This window comes from Macrotis lagotis, chromosome 1 (genome assembly GCF_037893015.1).
Source record: "Macrotis lagotis isolate mMagLag1 chromosome 1, bilby.v1.9.chrom.fasta, whole genome shotgun sequence".
Lineage (NCBI taxonomy): Eukaryota > Metazoa > Chordata > Mammalia > Peramelemorphia > Peramelidae > Macrotis > Macrotis lagotis.
The window spans coordinates 676,570,996-676,585,387 of NC_133658.1; the positions used below are offsets into that span (position 1 = coordinate 676,570,996).

The window sequence follows — 14,392 nt, forward strand, 5'->3', positions numbered from 1 at the left end:
TTTGTGGAAAAAAATTTAAATAGAAGTTATATTTTCTTTCCACATTCTAATGAATCATTTTGTACACTTTGGAGACTGTAACCCTCTATCAGGCAAGTAAAATTAAAATTTAATCAACTAAATTTACCAATGAATTCACAAAAAAGAGAAAGGGAAGATATACTGCTTTCTACCCCATCTCAAAAGAATATGGAACATGAGGAGAATCTCAAGTGCTGTAAAAATGTCACTTCCAGCACTAAGCTCCATTGTGTGAACTTTATTCCAACTCCTTTTCCTATCTTTGTTTCTGGTGTCAATTCACCTTTCTCCTACATTACATCTGGTACTGTTCTGTCATAAGCCAAAAAAAAAATACACACACACACACACACACACACACACAAATATACTGTAGCTGACAGGTTTTTTTTTTTCATTTTATATTCTCCTTCCATGATTATCCTTTAGCTGCATTTGGGATGACTATCCTTAGGTGAATAAAGATGTCAAACTGAGCCTTCATGCTTGTTCTTCTCTGCTAATATCCTTCATAAAAGTTTAAAATTATAATCTTGTATTGTTCTAGGCTGCAATGTTGGGTCAATTGTTTTCCGGCCAACTTGGATTTGGAGTTCTTTTGAGGTCCTTACTATAGTTAATGATTAACCACATAATTGTTATCATTGACATTACTATCCTTTATTCCATTTAGCTCTAATATTTCAACAATAACTTGTCTACAAAAGCTAGGTAGGCATTGTTTATTGGCAAACTATATTTTTATCCTGCTTATCCTTTCCTCTATATCATTAATTTTTGTATTTGCTCTGAAAAGCCTTTTTACAATTTAACATAACTCTCATAATAGTTAAAAACAAACCCCATCTTGTTTTGTCAAAAAAAAAATCAACTTCATTTAATTTTCATCGTGCAGGTAGCAATTTAGTACCAGGAACTACTCAACTTTGGTTCCCTGACAATGATTCCTGATCATTTAGAATACCTTGATGCGTTGTCAAATGTTAGATATAATGTAAAAATATAAAATCATTGAGAAGAGATTCATGGGGGAAACATTAATATAAATAGAACATCCTAATTCTTTGACAAATAAGTAATCATGATGTAAGGATACCAGGTAATAGCTTATAGGCTACACAGATCTCAACTAAATAATCCAATTGCTTTTTCTTTTAATTCTTAAAATACTAGCCATTTCTTGCATTCCTTAGGAATATTTGAGATTTCTAGAAAAATTATTATGGTATGTATTTATATGATCTAATGATATAATATCAACAAGCAAATAATGCAAAAGAAAAACAAATTGATTCACATCTCTAAATGTTTCCTATAACAATTTCCTATCAACGATTTTACCTTCTCGCAGTTTATCCATACTTATCAAATACCCAAAGATTAATTCTAGACAATCAGGAATCAGCAAGTCAAGGAACTAGGTGGTTCTTGATACTAAATTATTCACTGTATTTATCTGTTTTGCTCTATGAGAATATTAAAACTACAGTTAGAACCTAAATAAACAATACAAAATAAGATTAATTTTTCTTATGACAGGATACTAGCTTTAAACTCAGAAATACAGATATTCAACTCAGGTAACCAGGTACAAATCAAATTTTTTTCTCTCAACTCCAAAGATTCTCCTTATAACAATAAGTTTCAGAAAAAAGTGAGGATTCTGCACAACCCACTTATGAGATTTCACATAAGTTTTGTTATCTCTTTTTCCTTCTTCCTTTGCTGAAACAAAAAAAACTTATGTTTACAAAAGATACAATATAAGCAATAATTTCAGTCAGTTAAATCAGTCCATCAGTGTATTAATAAATTATCACAAAATCTCATGCACAGATAGATACAGCTTCTGAAATAATATCACAGGTAAATGTTCTACACAGGAAATTCTGATTCTGGATAAACACATTGAATCTATTCATATTCTCTTCATTTGAATCCAGATCCTCTGAGAGTAAAAATCTGGAGTGCTTCCCATTTTGTTATACTATCTCCTCTAATACTTTGTTTAAGAACAACTGCACCTTAAAAAAAATTAGGGAAGGCAACTTAGCAAAGAGGAGAATCAAAAGATCTTTTCAAAATCTGGTTCAGTCACTAACTTAACCTGGGTGATTCTAGGTATATCACAAACTCTTTGGACCTCAAGTTCCTCATAAATAAAATGAAGGACCAAAGGTAGACTAATTAAATTAAAAGGGTGAGCATACCCCTTCTAAAACTGTGATTTATTACCTAACACAATTGTGTACAAACACCACATACAGAAAAAGATCCAACCTACATAATTTGTAAAGTTTATTACTAGGAAATATGAATACAAAGCTTAAAAAAGGCTGTTTCTTGTCATTGATAATTCATGACAGGGCATTTGCAGGCAATGACATAGTATTAAGTAGCAACCAATTAAGAAGTCATGATTCAAATTTTTCAATTATAATCCATATGTCCTGGCAGAAGTACACAGTTTTCCTTCTTCGTGAAATCTGTTGCCTTCAGAGAAAACCATTAAAAAGCTTTACCACAAACTTAGTTATATAACTTACAGCAAATAATGCCTTTTTTTGTGATTAAGCATGCACCTATCACATCAAGCATTGTAACTTTTTATTTACAAATGTTTGAAGTTTCTTAAAACCATGTCACATCCGTCATTTAAAGTGCAAGCTACAAATAAGATGAACTTCTAAAGAAAAAAAAGTTTAAAAAGTCTGACATACAGTCCAAATCCTGCCAAAAGTGGTTATACAACTAACCAAAAGGAAAGTGGCAGAGCATTCTTAGATCCAATCAAGTTTTAGTGTAACACCTCCACGGGAATTGTTTTCTATATTACTACCAACCAAACATATATTCCATTGCTTTAGATACAAGACTTTCATCTTTTCTTGGAGTTTGTCTGTCAGAAACAACCTAAGAGAAAGAGAGAAAAAGACTCACTATTTTAGTAAACAATCTCTTCAAAACTATTAATTGCCTAGTAAATAATGAAGTTGAAAATACAAAGTGATTTGTTGGTTCATAAAACAAGTGTGTATCAAATGCCTATTATTTGGCAAGGTAACATGGGGAATACAAGGATAAATTAAAATACTAAGCCATCATATTTTAAAAGGACTATAAAATCTGGATTAGTAAAGTTCCAATAATTTTTTTAATTTTATTATTTTTCCTACTCTGCAAATAAAAATTAGTAAATTGATCAATGAAAAATATTCAGAATGAAAAAATATTCCAGATTAAAAGAGGTTATTACAAAATTTAAAAAAAGGTTTAATAAGCAATCTACCATTTTATTATCTTTGCTGCTGATCTTTAATCAGTTACAGAAATAGGGCTCAACAAACTAAAATAACACCTAATTTCTTAAGGAAGAAGACAAAAATATAGAGGATATAGAAAGAGGGTCATTTCAATATTCCAAATTTCATTTTCAAAATATAATATTCAAGAATATTCAGTTGATTAAATCATCTCAATGGAAAGGAGAAAGGCATTGCAAAACCCACTAATTTTATCACTTTTTTGGAAAAATATATATCTAGAGATTTCAAAAAAGATTTAATTCAATGATATGAATTAAGATCTCTTCTAAATATAAAGTTAAGGAAAATGCTATACATATATACAGATAAAAAATGTCATTTCATCCAACTAATAAAGTACCTGATAGTCACTAGTAGAAGCTTTATAAGCTGTAGCAAGAGGTCTCATGGTAGAAATTCTAGGAGTACTTGAAGGAATTAAAGGTGTGCCAAAGGTTTTGATTGGTGGTGTGAAGGCTGATCCTGGAGAAGATATGGTGCTTCTATCACAGCTTTCCATAACGCTCTAAAGAAAAAAAAATGCAAAACTTGAATTAAATCATAAAGCTGAAAGGGACTTCAAGGACTCATCTAGTCCAAATCCTTCATTTTACAACTGAAATACGATATCTAAAATCATACAGGCAATATGTAGTAAAATTGGGGTTAAACCTAATTCCCCTGCTTTTTTTTTATGAAATACTTTTTTCCATTTTATCCCTTCTTTGGTAGAAACATAAAGGCAAACATCAACATAAAATTTTAGATTAGGTTTTTTAATGAAATCAATAAGATATCTAGAAGATTTTACCTGCTTCAATTTAACATTCTGATAACTTCTACACTTAAGTAAACTAAGGCTATACAGTAAAGAGCCTGGGAATCAAAGGCTTAGGTTCTTATATGGTTCTGCCACTAATCAACTAACCAGCCATTTTTAATAGGTTTCCATTTCTATAACTGCAAAAATGAAGAGATTCCCTTTCCTTGGCATCACAGACAATGAGGTGGATGGAACTTTAGAGGCCATCCAATCCAATAACAATCTAATGGAAATAAAATTATCTGATTAGACGTCATGATCTCTAAGTTTCCTTTTAGCTCTATGAATCATTATATGAATTCAATCTAACAAGGCCATGGCATTTGCTTGCCAAGTGAAACTACAGTACCCTACTTTCAATTAAAACAGGATTTCAAGCAACTCAACAAACCCATAATAGTCAAAAACAAACAACAGAAGATACTGAAAGGCAAACTATAAAAAAATTCACAAACTTCAATTCATTAGGAAAGATGTAGAATACATATATTTTTTCCATATATCTGTGAGGTTTCTTAAAACATAGATAAGTAGCTTAAAATGCAATGACAAAAAGACAAAGTTAAAGATGGATATATAGAGACATTTAATGAACAAATAGTCCTAAATACTCTTAATAGGCCCTAACAGTAGAATTAAAGAACAGCACAGTACAATAACTAATGCTCCTAATTTAATGGGTCATTAAGAAAATTATTAAATGATGTCTGGTATTTTCTACTCCAAAAAGCTGTGTAGTACAGTTAGAAATATTACCATCAAAAGTGGTCAAAAAATTTTAAAAAGTTAGAGGTAAGTATAATTTGAATCTCCCAACATGCTAACATTACTACTTGTATTAATATTTTATTCAACTTCACTATAATCCACCTTATAGAGAAAGAAACACAACAAAGGCATGAATGACTTCCCAAAAAATAACAAAGCTAGTTAGGAACAAAAAACAGTCACAGAATTCAAAAGAATTTCAATTCTTCATTCAAAAATTTTCCTATGGCATAGGTTATATACTTGCTTTTAATAACTTACTTTATCTATACAAGGCTTTACTCCAATCATGATAGACTCTCCAAAAATCCTCCCATCTTTACTTAAAGCCTTTCGGGCCTGAAGTTTGGATTGATAACGAATATGCATCCAATTCCCTGTGTTAGACATCTGTACAGATTTCAGGTTCAGAAAACATGAGATAATAAATAAATGAATAAGTGAACAAAACCCAGATGAGATTTCATATAAGTAAAATCTTCAAATAAAAATAAAAACTCAAAATCACTATTCTAGTGCTCTGTAGTTTATAAAATAATCCCTCTAAAAGCTATGAGCTGGGCAATATAAGTTTTATCTCTATTTTACAAATGGGGAAATAGAGACTTAAAGAAGTTAAATGATCTGCCCATGAAACAATTTTTACAACTAGAATTTCTGACAAAAGCCTCATTTCGTTACTGATTAAAGAAATGGAAATTAAAGAATCTCTGAGGTACCACCTCATAGCTTGAAGACTATCCAGTACCAGAAAAGACAATAATCATGCTTGAAGGGATGTGGGAAATCTGAGACACTATTACACTGTTGGTGGAGCTGTGAAACTCATCCAACCTTTCTGGAGAGCTATTTGGAACTACGCCCAAAGGGCAACAAAAAATGTGCATACCCTTTGACCCAGCAATACCACTACTGGGTCTATACTGAAGAGATGATGAAAAAAGTAAAAGCATCACCTGTACAAAAATACTCATAGCAGCCCTGTTTGTGGTGGTAAAGAATTAGAAACTGAGCGAATATCCATCAATTGGGGAATGGCTGAACAAATTGTGGTATATGTACGTTATAGACCACTATTAGAAACCAGAAGGGAGGGGAATTCAGAGAAGCCTGGAAGGATTTGTATGAACTGATGCAGAGCAAGATGAGCAGAAACAGAAGAACGTTGTACACCTTAACAGCAACATGGGGTTGATGGTCAATCTTGATGGAATTGCTCATTTCATCAGTGCAACAATCAGGGACAATTTTGGGGTATCCACAATGGAGAATACAATCTGTATCCAAAGAGGGAATTGTAGTGTTTGAAGACAAAAGACTGTTACCTTTAATTTTTTTTTAAAAAAGCTATCTTATTATGTAATTTTGCTAGCTCTTACATTTTATTTTTTTCTTAAGGATATGATTTCTCTCTCGACACATACATTTTGATCAATGGAAACAATGTAAAGACTATCCGACTGCCTTCTGTGTGGGGTCAGGAGAGGGAAGACTGGGGAAAAAACTGTAAAACTCAAAAAACAATAAAAAAAAAAAAAGATCTGCCTATGATCACAGAGCTTCCTCCCTTTGCCCAGTGTAGTTTCCATTATACTATATTGTCTCAACAAATAATACATTATTTTTTAAATTATGGAAAATAAAAACTTTTTCTATTACATTTAATAGTACAGCTCTGCTAACCTCAAAACTACAAAACTCTATTACAAATAACACAATGCAAACAAATGCCTTTACCTAATTTCTATTTATATAACATTCTCTTTGAAGAAAGTACTAGTAAAATGCCATTTTAAATAATGATATTTAAATCTAAGATTATGCTTAGAATAAGTATTTCAATAATCTTAATAGATGGATCATTATCTATAAATTCTGTGAAATAACAAAAAATAAGTACAATCAATTAGCTTTAAGAATTTCTATGAGAAAGTACAGAATGGGTTAGATCCATGCCTAATTATCCTGAGTCCCCAGTCCACCTGTCAATAAACCTGCAACAATCATTAATGATAATTTATCATTCATTTATATAAGGAACTCCTGATGAGTATATTCCTTCAAGGAGATCTACAGCTGCTCTGCCTGGGGCACTAAAAAAGTAAATGACTTGCCAGAGTCACACAACTTGAATATATCAGAGGCAGGACTTGAACCTGGGCCTTCCTGATTCCATGAATTCCTCTTTAATATACTGTGCACAATACTGCTTAATAATAATGTCTCAGGGGGGCAACATGGTGGCACAGGGAACAGGAGCACTGGCCCTGGAAGTCAGGAGGACCTGAGTTCAAATTCAGCCTCACACACTCAATAATAATAATTAACTAGCTGTGTGACTCTGGGCAAGTCATTTAACCCCATACTGCCTTGCAAAAAATAAACTAATAATAATAATGCCTCAGGTTTTACATAATGCTTTATAGTTTATAGAAAGCACTTTCCTCATAATCCTGAGAAAAACGTATAGAAACTGTCCCCCTTTTACAGACAAGGAATCTGAGGCACAGAAAGTTTAAGTAACATATCTAGGGTCACAGAGCTAATAATGCAGATATCAAATTCAAATTCAGCTCCACTATACTTTGCTTTCTGTCAAATCTTTCAAAGTTTAAGGAAAACCTTAAACCAAAAATAAAATCTTCTAAAACTCAAAGAAATGGGAAAATATGAAGAAAAAATTTCTACTTTCTCCTATCCACAATTCATTTTTAATGTCCATATTTTAAATTATTTCCCTCCTTTGAAATCTTTTTTTAATAAAACTTACCACATGTTTTAATATATTTCCATATTGTGCAAACTGTAGGAGAATATAGGAAGCAGATGCTTGAGGAAATCTGAAAGAAACAGAAACTGCATTCAGCACAATACTAGTAGTGCAAATGCCATGAATCAGTTAGCATTTATTAAGCCTTTATTATACACCATTTTTTTGCTTCAAAATTATGTATGGATTGGAAGGAAGAAATTACTGCAAAGTAGGCAAAATGGCTCTTTGGTCTTAAGACTCAATCACAGCACAAAGGATAAGAAACCAAGCAATAACTAAGGCACTGGACACGTACTTTGTTACATACAAACAAAAATAAATGTCTCTACTCTAAAGGAGCTCACTCAATTCTTTGTGTGAAAAAAATTGAAAAAAATTAAAGAGCGCTAATTGCTAAAAGCATCCAAATCAGTTCGTTTCAACACAGCAAATTGTTAAGGGGCAGCAACAAAAAGAATTACCTTCAGCCCTTAGAATAAGACTCCTCCAGCTGCCATCAATTCTAGCAATTCAGTCTCTACACTCTCATTTTTTTTCTACTTCTATTTTAAATGATTCCAAATTCATTCAAGTTGTAAGAACTTAATTATGGCACTCAGATTTGCCAACTCCTTAAAAAACACTGTATAAGTAATAGTAGTAGTAGTTTATAAACCAAAGAATTTTTAAGAAGGATTCCATGTAAGATATAATAGTACCACTGTGGTAAAATCATGAATTATTGCAATTATATAATAAATGAATAGTCCAAGATCATAAAGTTTACAAAAAAGGTCTCTGCTAACAAAAATATCACAAAGTCTGTGAATTTTAATATATGCATTTTGCTCATAGTATAGAGTCACTCAGGTCCTCACTCTAAATCTATTTATTCTTATTTTAGACACAATTTCAACAGACTTCATCATTATTATGCTCAGCCCACAACATACTAAAAATCAACCAGCAAGGAGAAGGGATTAAGAGAAAGGAGAATACATCTGCTAGAGACATTCAAATAACTAATGAACTTATATTATTAATCATGCATTACATGCTAGATCTTGGGTGTGAGATAGTGTGAAATAGTCACACTAATTATTGGATAACAGAATTATAGGACTACAAAATGAAAGAAACTCTTAATTATCATGTGGTTGAACATCTGCATTTTACAAATGAGAATGCCAGGATCCAGAATCACTAAATAATTTGCCTAAGGTAATCAGCTATTAAGTATCAGAGGAGGGATTCACATTCAGGTCTCTTGGATCCATGACTAACAATGTTATTTTCATTTTAGCATAACAGCAGGAAAAGGAAACAACAATTTGACAATGCTAGAGCAGACATGAAGAAAATTATAAAAATCAGAAATAAACTAAAAAATTACAGTGATCTGGGATCAATTAAGCATCTACATCAAGAAACCATAAGAACACTATTGTTGAATAAGAATAGTATAAGAATAAGAATAGTAATAACTAGATAACTAACTCCATGTTACTAAAAAAAATTAAATAACATTAAGTAATAGTGGAAAAGGAAAATACATAAAATAATGAGAATTCCATAAAAATTGTTAACATAAAATGTTTTGGCATTAAAGTGTTTAGAAAATTTCTTTATGTGTAACTCTTTACTCCCAGATGAATAAATCAAGTATTTCTATAATATGAAACAAGGTAAAAAAATAACAAATCAAAAATAAGGAAGCTAAAGATAAAAAATGTTTCCAAGAAGTGTTTCAAGGAATCTACTGAATTCATAGCAACATAACCATGTAACTGACATTGTTGCTACTGAAGAACAAAAGATTTTTGTTTAGAAGTTGAAATACAGGTATTGACATCATATGACCAAAAGAATATAAAGATTCAAATATAAATAATCTAGACTCAATTATTACAAATACAGACTTGAATGAGGAAAATACTTAGTATTTCTGAAAATAAGAGAATTAAATAATTCTGATTTTATGTTATATTATTCTTTCTATATCTACTCACTTCCAAAATTAATAAGTAAATTTCAATGTTGATCTAGTAATTGTTTTCAAAAAACAACTAATCTCATATCTAGCAAACTACTTCATTTTTATCAATACAAGATGACTAGATAAATATGCAAGCTAAGTATTACATTATACATATTTATATAACTGTCACACTTTATACACCAGTTTTGTTGCTTCAAAATTATATATATGGAGTGGAAGGAAGAAATTACTGGAAAGCAGGCAAAATGGCTTTTTGGACTTAAGACTCAATCACAGCACATAGGATAAGAAACCAAACAATAACTAATAATTCTAACGACCTATTTTCCCACTCTAAAATAAGATTTCACACTTCACTAATAAATGACACTGATTGTTGAATATTTTTAAGACAGCAAAATAAGGGAAAAGTAGCTTATTTCTTTACCCTCAAATAAAAAAACTTAAGGCAGAAAGTCAAATGATGAAAACTACTTACCCAAAAACAGTTACCCAAGTGTCATCCAGATGGTCTTCTGAAGTTAAGGAATCTCCCTGAGTATAAAAAGGATCCAACTGAGCAGGAGACAAAGTAGTCTTTCGTGGTTGACCAATATTTGCTGGACTAAACACACCTGAACCTATCATTAAAAAATAAGTTATATTTCAGTGTGATCAAATTCATTTTATTTGAAATGTTACTATGTTTTAAATGAAAATACAAAAAATGAAATTATTAAAAGTTAGAACTTTGGCCAAAAAAAAATTCACAGGTATCTGTGAATTTAACAGTTAAAAATTTAAAATCATGGAAAACAAATGGTTAAAAAATAATTTTCAATGTTATTTCATAGTATTTTTATTTTTGCTAAATATGAATTATATTCTCCATGAAGCCCTTCCTGTTCATCTTCATTTTTACTACCACTATAATTCTTTAAAAAGTCAGAAGTAAGGGCAGCTAGGTGGCGCAGTGGATAGAGCACCAGCCCTGGAGTCAGGAGTACCTGAGTTCAAATTTGACCTCAGACACTTAATAATTACCTAGATGTGTGGCCTTGGGCAAGCCATTTAACCCCATGTGCCTCTTTAAAAAAAAAAGTACTAGAGTAGTACTAGAGAACACAACTAAATTTAGGTAGTGGTGATACCTTATCTGAGAATCCTAAAGCTTGTCAGTCACCATTGTGCCTATTCTAGTTCAGAGTTAAGGTTCTGCTCCCTGCATGCACCAAAGAAAGGTAAAAAAACTGGGTAAAGGCAATGAATTAATTCTACAGTTCTCTTCATATTTTGTCTTTCTTTTTTTCCTTGAAAAGCAGAAAAGTCTACTTGGTTCCCAAATGTGGGCGTTTGTTATTAGATTTAAAACAAATATGTTGCAGTCTGGTGCAATGTTATATGTACATTATTCAATAAACATTTATTTAATAAGAGTTTACTCCTAGGAAGTCACCAGGAGAAATACAAGGAGATATAAGACATAATATCTGCTCTAAAGATTACAATACAAAAAGGATAAAACATACAAGTAAATAAAAATACAATAAATGTATAAGAAGAATACAAATGAAATAGAGACACTTAAAGAATACAATGAAGAAGAGACGATTTCTAGGTAAGATCAAGTAATTTAGAGATAGAAAAGACTTCAAAAATCACTTAGTCCTACTCTCTCAGTTTACAGAAGCAGAGTCAGGAGGCTTAAGTAATTTATACAAGTCATACAAGTAGTAAGTAACAGAACTAGAATTTCAATCTAGGCCCCTGACTCTATATCCAGTACTGCTTCTTTAGCACTAGTGAAAACTCCAGGATTGAGATGGTATTTGACTATGGCTTTGAAGGGAAAAAAACATTTAACCAAAGACAAAAGAATTGTGACTAAATTTGACTAAAAGAGACAATGAGGGGAGAGGGAAAAGGGTAGTAAGAAAAAAAGGATAGAAAGACTGGGTTGAAATCAGTAAAGGGCTTTTACTGTCAGGCTAAGGAATAGGGACTATGTTCAATAGGCAATGCAACCTGATCACTATTCCCTTGGGGGTGGGGGTGGGGGAACTTCAGGGAGGCAAGGGTGATAATGGATATTAGAGAATTAATGGACCCACACAGGGAAGCTGAATTAAACATGTTCTGCTTGATCAAAAAGGAAAAGAAACAAAAGTAATAAGTATCAGCTAAAAAAAGATCAAAATTAGACTTAAGGTATGGGAAAACTTGCTGACAATTAGAGCTCTCCAAATACGAAATGTATTTTTTTAGGCAGTAAATGAATTTCCTCCCCCAACCCATAGACTTGAAGCATAAAAACGAACATACCCCTTTTGTCAGGTATGTTGTAGACTGTTTTTTAAGCAGATACAGGTTGAACTAAATAGCCTCTCAGATTCTTTCCAAGTTGGATATTCTGTGATCAGGCATCAAGTATTGCTTTTGTCTTTGTAGTTTTAGTAGTTTGTGTAGTTTTAGTCTCAGCAGAGAGACTCATGGAAGAAAAAGGGACATGGAAAGTTTTTTTAGAAGATAACTACAATAACCCAGAAGAGAAGTCATCAGTACCAGAATTAGAAAGCTACCATGGCACTGATAACAAAAGGGACAAATGTGAGCCATTATGAGGAAGAATTAATAGAACTTGGCAACTTAAATGGGTTGTGTGAAGAACCACAAAGGAAGAGACAGATGATTTCAATGTTGAAAAATGGGTAACCATAAGACTGGTAGTAGTAATACTACTGATAAAGTTTAAGAAGTCAGGAAATATAGCAGGGTGAGGGGAAAAAAATCATTTCAAATTTCTAGGGATGTGGAATTTGAGGTACTCTTAAAAATTAAAGGAAAAAAATAGTGACAATGGTAGTCAAAAAAAACTTTACAGTTTTATGTATGAGCCTAACCTATTTCTGCAACAAGCTATCTCTGCTCTAAATAAAATTCCTTCTTACTGCCTGCATCCCCAGTTCCTTTTTTGTAGTCTCCTATACCAGGTATTTCCCAAGCCCCTATCAGACCCTCTGGATAAAACAATGGATTTTTCCCACATACCTAAGATGTCCTGTTATATGGGAAATAATCCAGGACTATTCACACCAATCTCAGACTTCTAGAAGAATGTAGGTGTCCAAAGAACATCTCTTAGGGCAGCTAGGTGGCAGAGAGGATAAAGCACCAGCCCTGGAGTCAGGAGGACTGAGTTCAAATCCATCCTCAGACACTTAATAACTGCCTAGTTGTGTGGCTTTGGGCAAGTCACTTAACCTCATTGCCATGAATGAATGAATGAATGAATGAAACTTTAGAAATTATTTTAAAAAGAATAAGTCTTAGAATAATCACTGTTCCATTTCCTCCTATAGCTATGGCCCAAAAAGTATCTTAACTAAGGCCCAAATATCATTCTGCTGACTGAATCCCAAATGAAGACGAGCTCTTCTGGAAACTGGATTATATTCATGTGCCTCCAGTGACCTGTGATCTTGATGTCATCATCCCTCTCTTTTTGCCACAAGGTACCTCAAAATAAAACTACAAATCTTTTCTTTTGTGTGTGATAAAAACATAATAATTGGCCAATTTCTCTCATGCTTCTTCTTTGGAAATTTCTAAGTCCACAATAAAGTTTCAATAAACTGAAAAACTAATGTCAAGCTATTAAATCTCAAAACTGGTACCCAAATGAACCTATTCTGAATCCTCAAGTAAGGTAGTGCAAAGAAAGTTAGATCTGGAGTCAGAAGACTAGATCAGTTAATTATTACTCAGTTTCCTCATCTGTAAATTAATAGAATAAGACTAGAATAACTCGAAGTTATGTGTCAGCTATAAATCTATGATCCTTTAATCCTAATAAATCAACAACTCTCTCAGAAAACTTAAGTGAATATTGAAGACATACTTCTAAACCATTACAAAAAAGTTGACTAGAATGTGATGCTATTCCAGCTCTTCTTGCAGCAACAGTCCTGAGCAAGACTAAACATTCATCTAAGCTATACCAAATGTTAATGTGATTAAATGTTCTATTAACTACAGTCTCATTAACCAGTATCTTTCATTCCTCTAGAATCCTCTAAAAGATTCTCTAAAAATGGCCTCTAAAATTGCCATCTTAGATCTCCCTCAAGACCATGTATAACTCAGTGAAGAATTCCCAGAACACCCTTGCTGGAACTGATCTATCATATTGATCTCATAATACTCTGTTCCTCTTATGCACTAGTTTGCATTGTATCTATGCATAAGCAAACTCTTACTCAGACAGTAAATATGTGACCTTGGGCAAGTAACCTCCATTTGTCTCAGTTTTAGAAATCTGTAAAATTAGAACAATAATAGCACCTATATCTCCCAAGGCTGTTTCAAGGATCAATAAACATTTATTAAGCTTTTACTATAAGTAGCATTCTGCTGATGTTCAAATGAACTAATATTTTGTAAAACATTTTGTAAACTTTAAAACATTATATAAATACTAGTATTATGTATTACCACTCCAATTTAATTTTAAGTGCCTAGGCAACAGGGCCCATACTTTTTGTATCTCCTTCTACCATAGTACCTAGCACATAATATGCAATTAATAAATGTATGTAGCATAAATGAATTCCCCTGAAAATCAGATACATTTCGTGTTAATTGCTCTAATGTTCTGTACAAATTTATTAACAAATATACAAGTAAACCAAAATTCAAAAAACTCCTGAGCTAATATTAAAATTTATCAAAATATATCAAAATAGTTC

At 32.1% G+C, this 14,392-nt stretch overlaps 1 protein-coding gene across 3 annotated transcripts in view; it reads right to left on the reverse strand.

The window, feature by feature from the left end:
• Window positions 1–2,613: 2,613 nt before the first annotated feature.
• The window catches only part of NUP35 (nucleoporin 35), a 69,462-nt gene continuing 57,683 nt past the window's right edge, over window positions 2,614–14,392 (reverse strand). For all 3 annotated transcript variants that reach the window (XM_074215551.1, XM_074215550.1, XM_074215549.1), the window contains exons 5-9: window positions 10,147–10,288; window positions 7,688–7,757; window positions 5,179–5,307; window positions 3,688–3,852; window positions 2,614–2,934 (exon numbers count right to left, since the gene is read on the reverse strand). In XM_074215551.1, coding sequence (XP_074071652.1) covers window positions 2,857–2,934; window positions 3,688–3,852; window positions 5,179–5,307; window positions 7,688–7,757; window positions 10,147–10,288 — 584 coding nt within the window. In that variant the 3' untranslated portion in view covers window positions 2,614–2,856. The remainder of the gene's footprint in view (window positions 2,935–3,687; window positions 3,853–5,178; window positions 5,308–7,687; window positions 7,758–10,146; window positions 10,289–14,392) is intronic.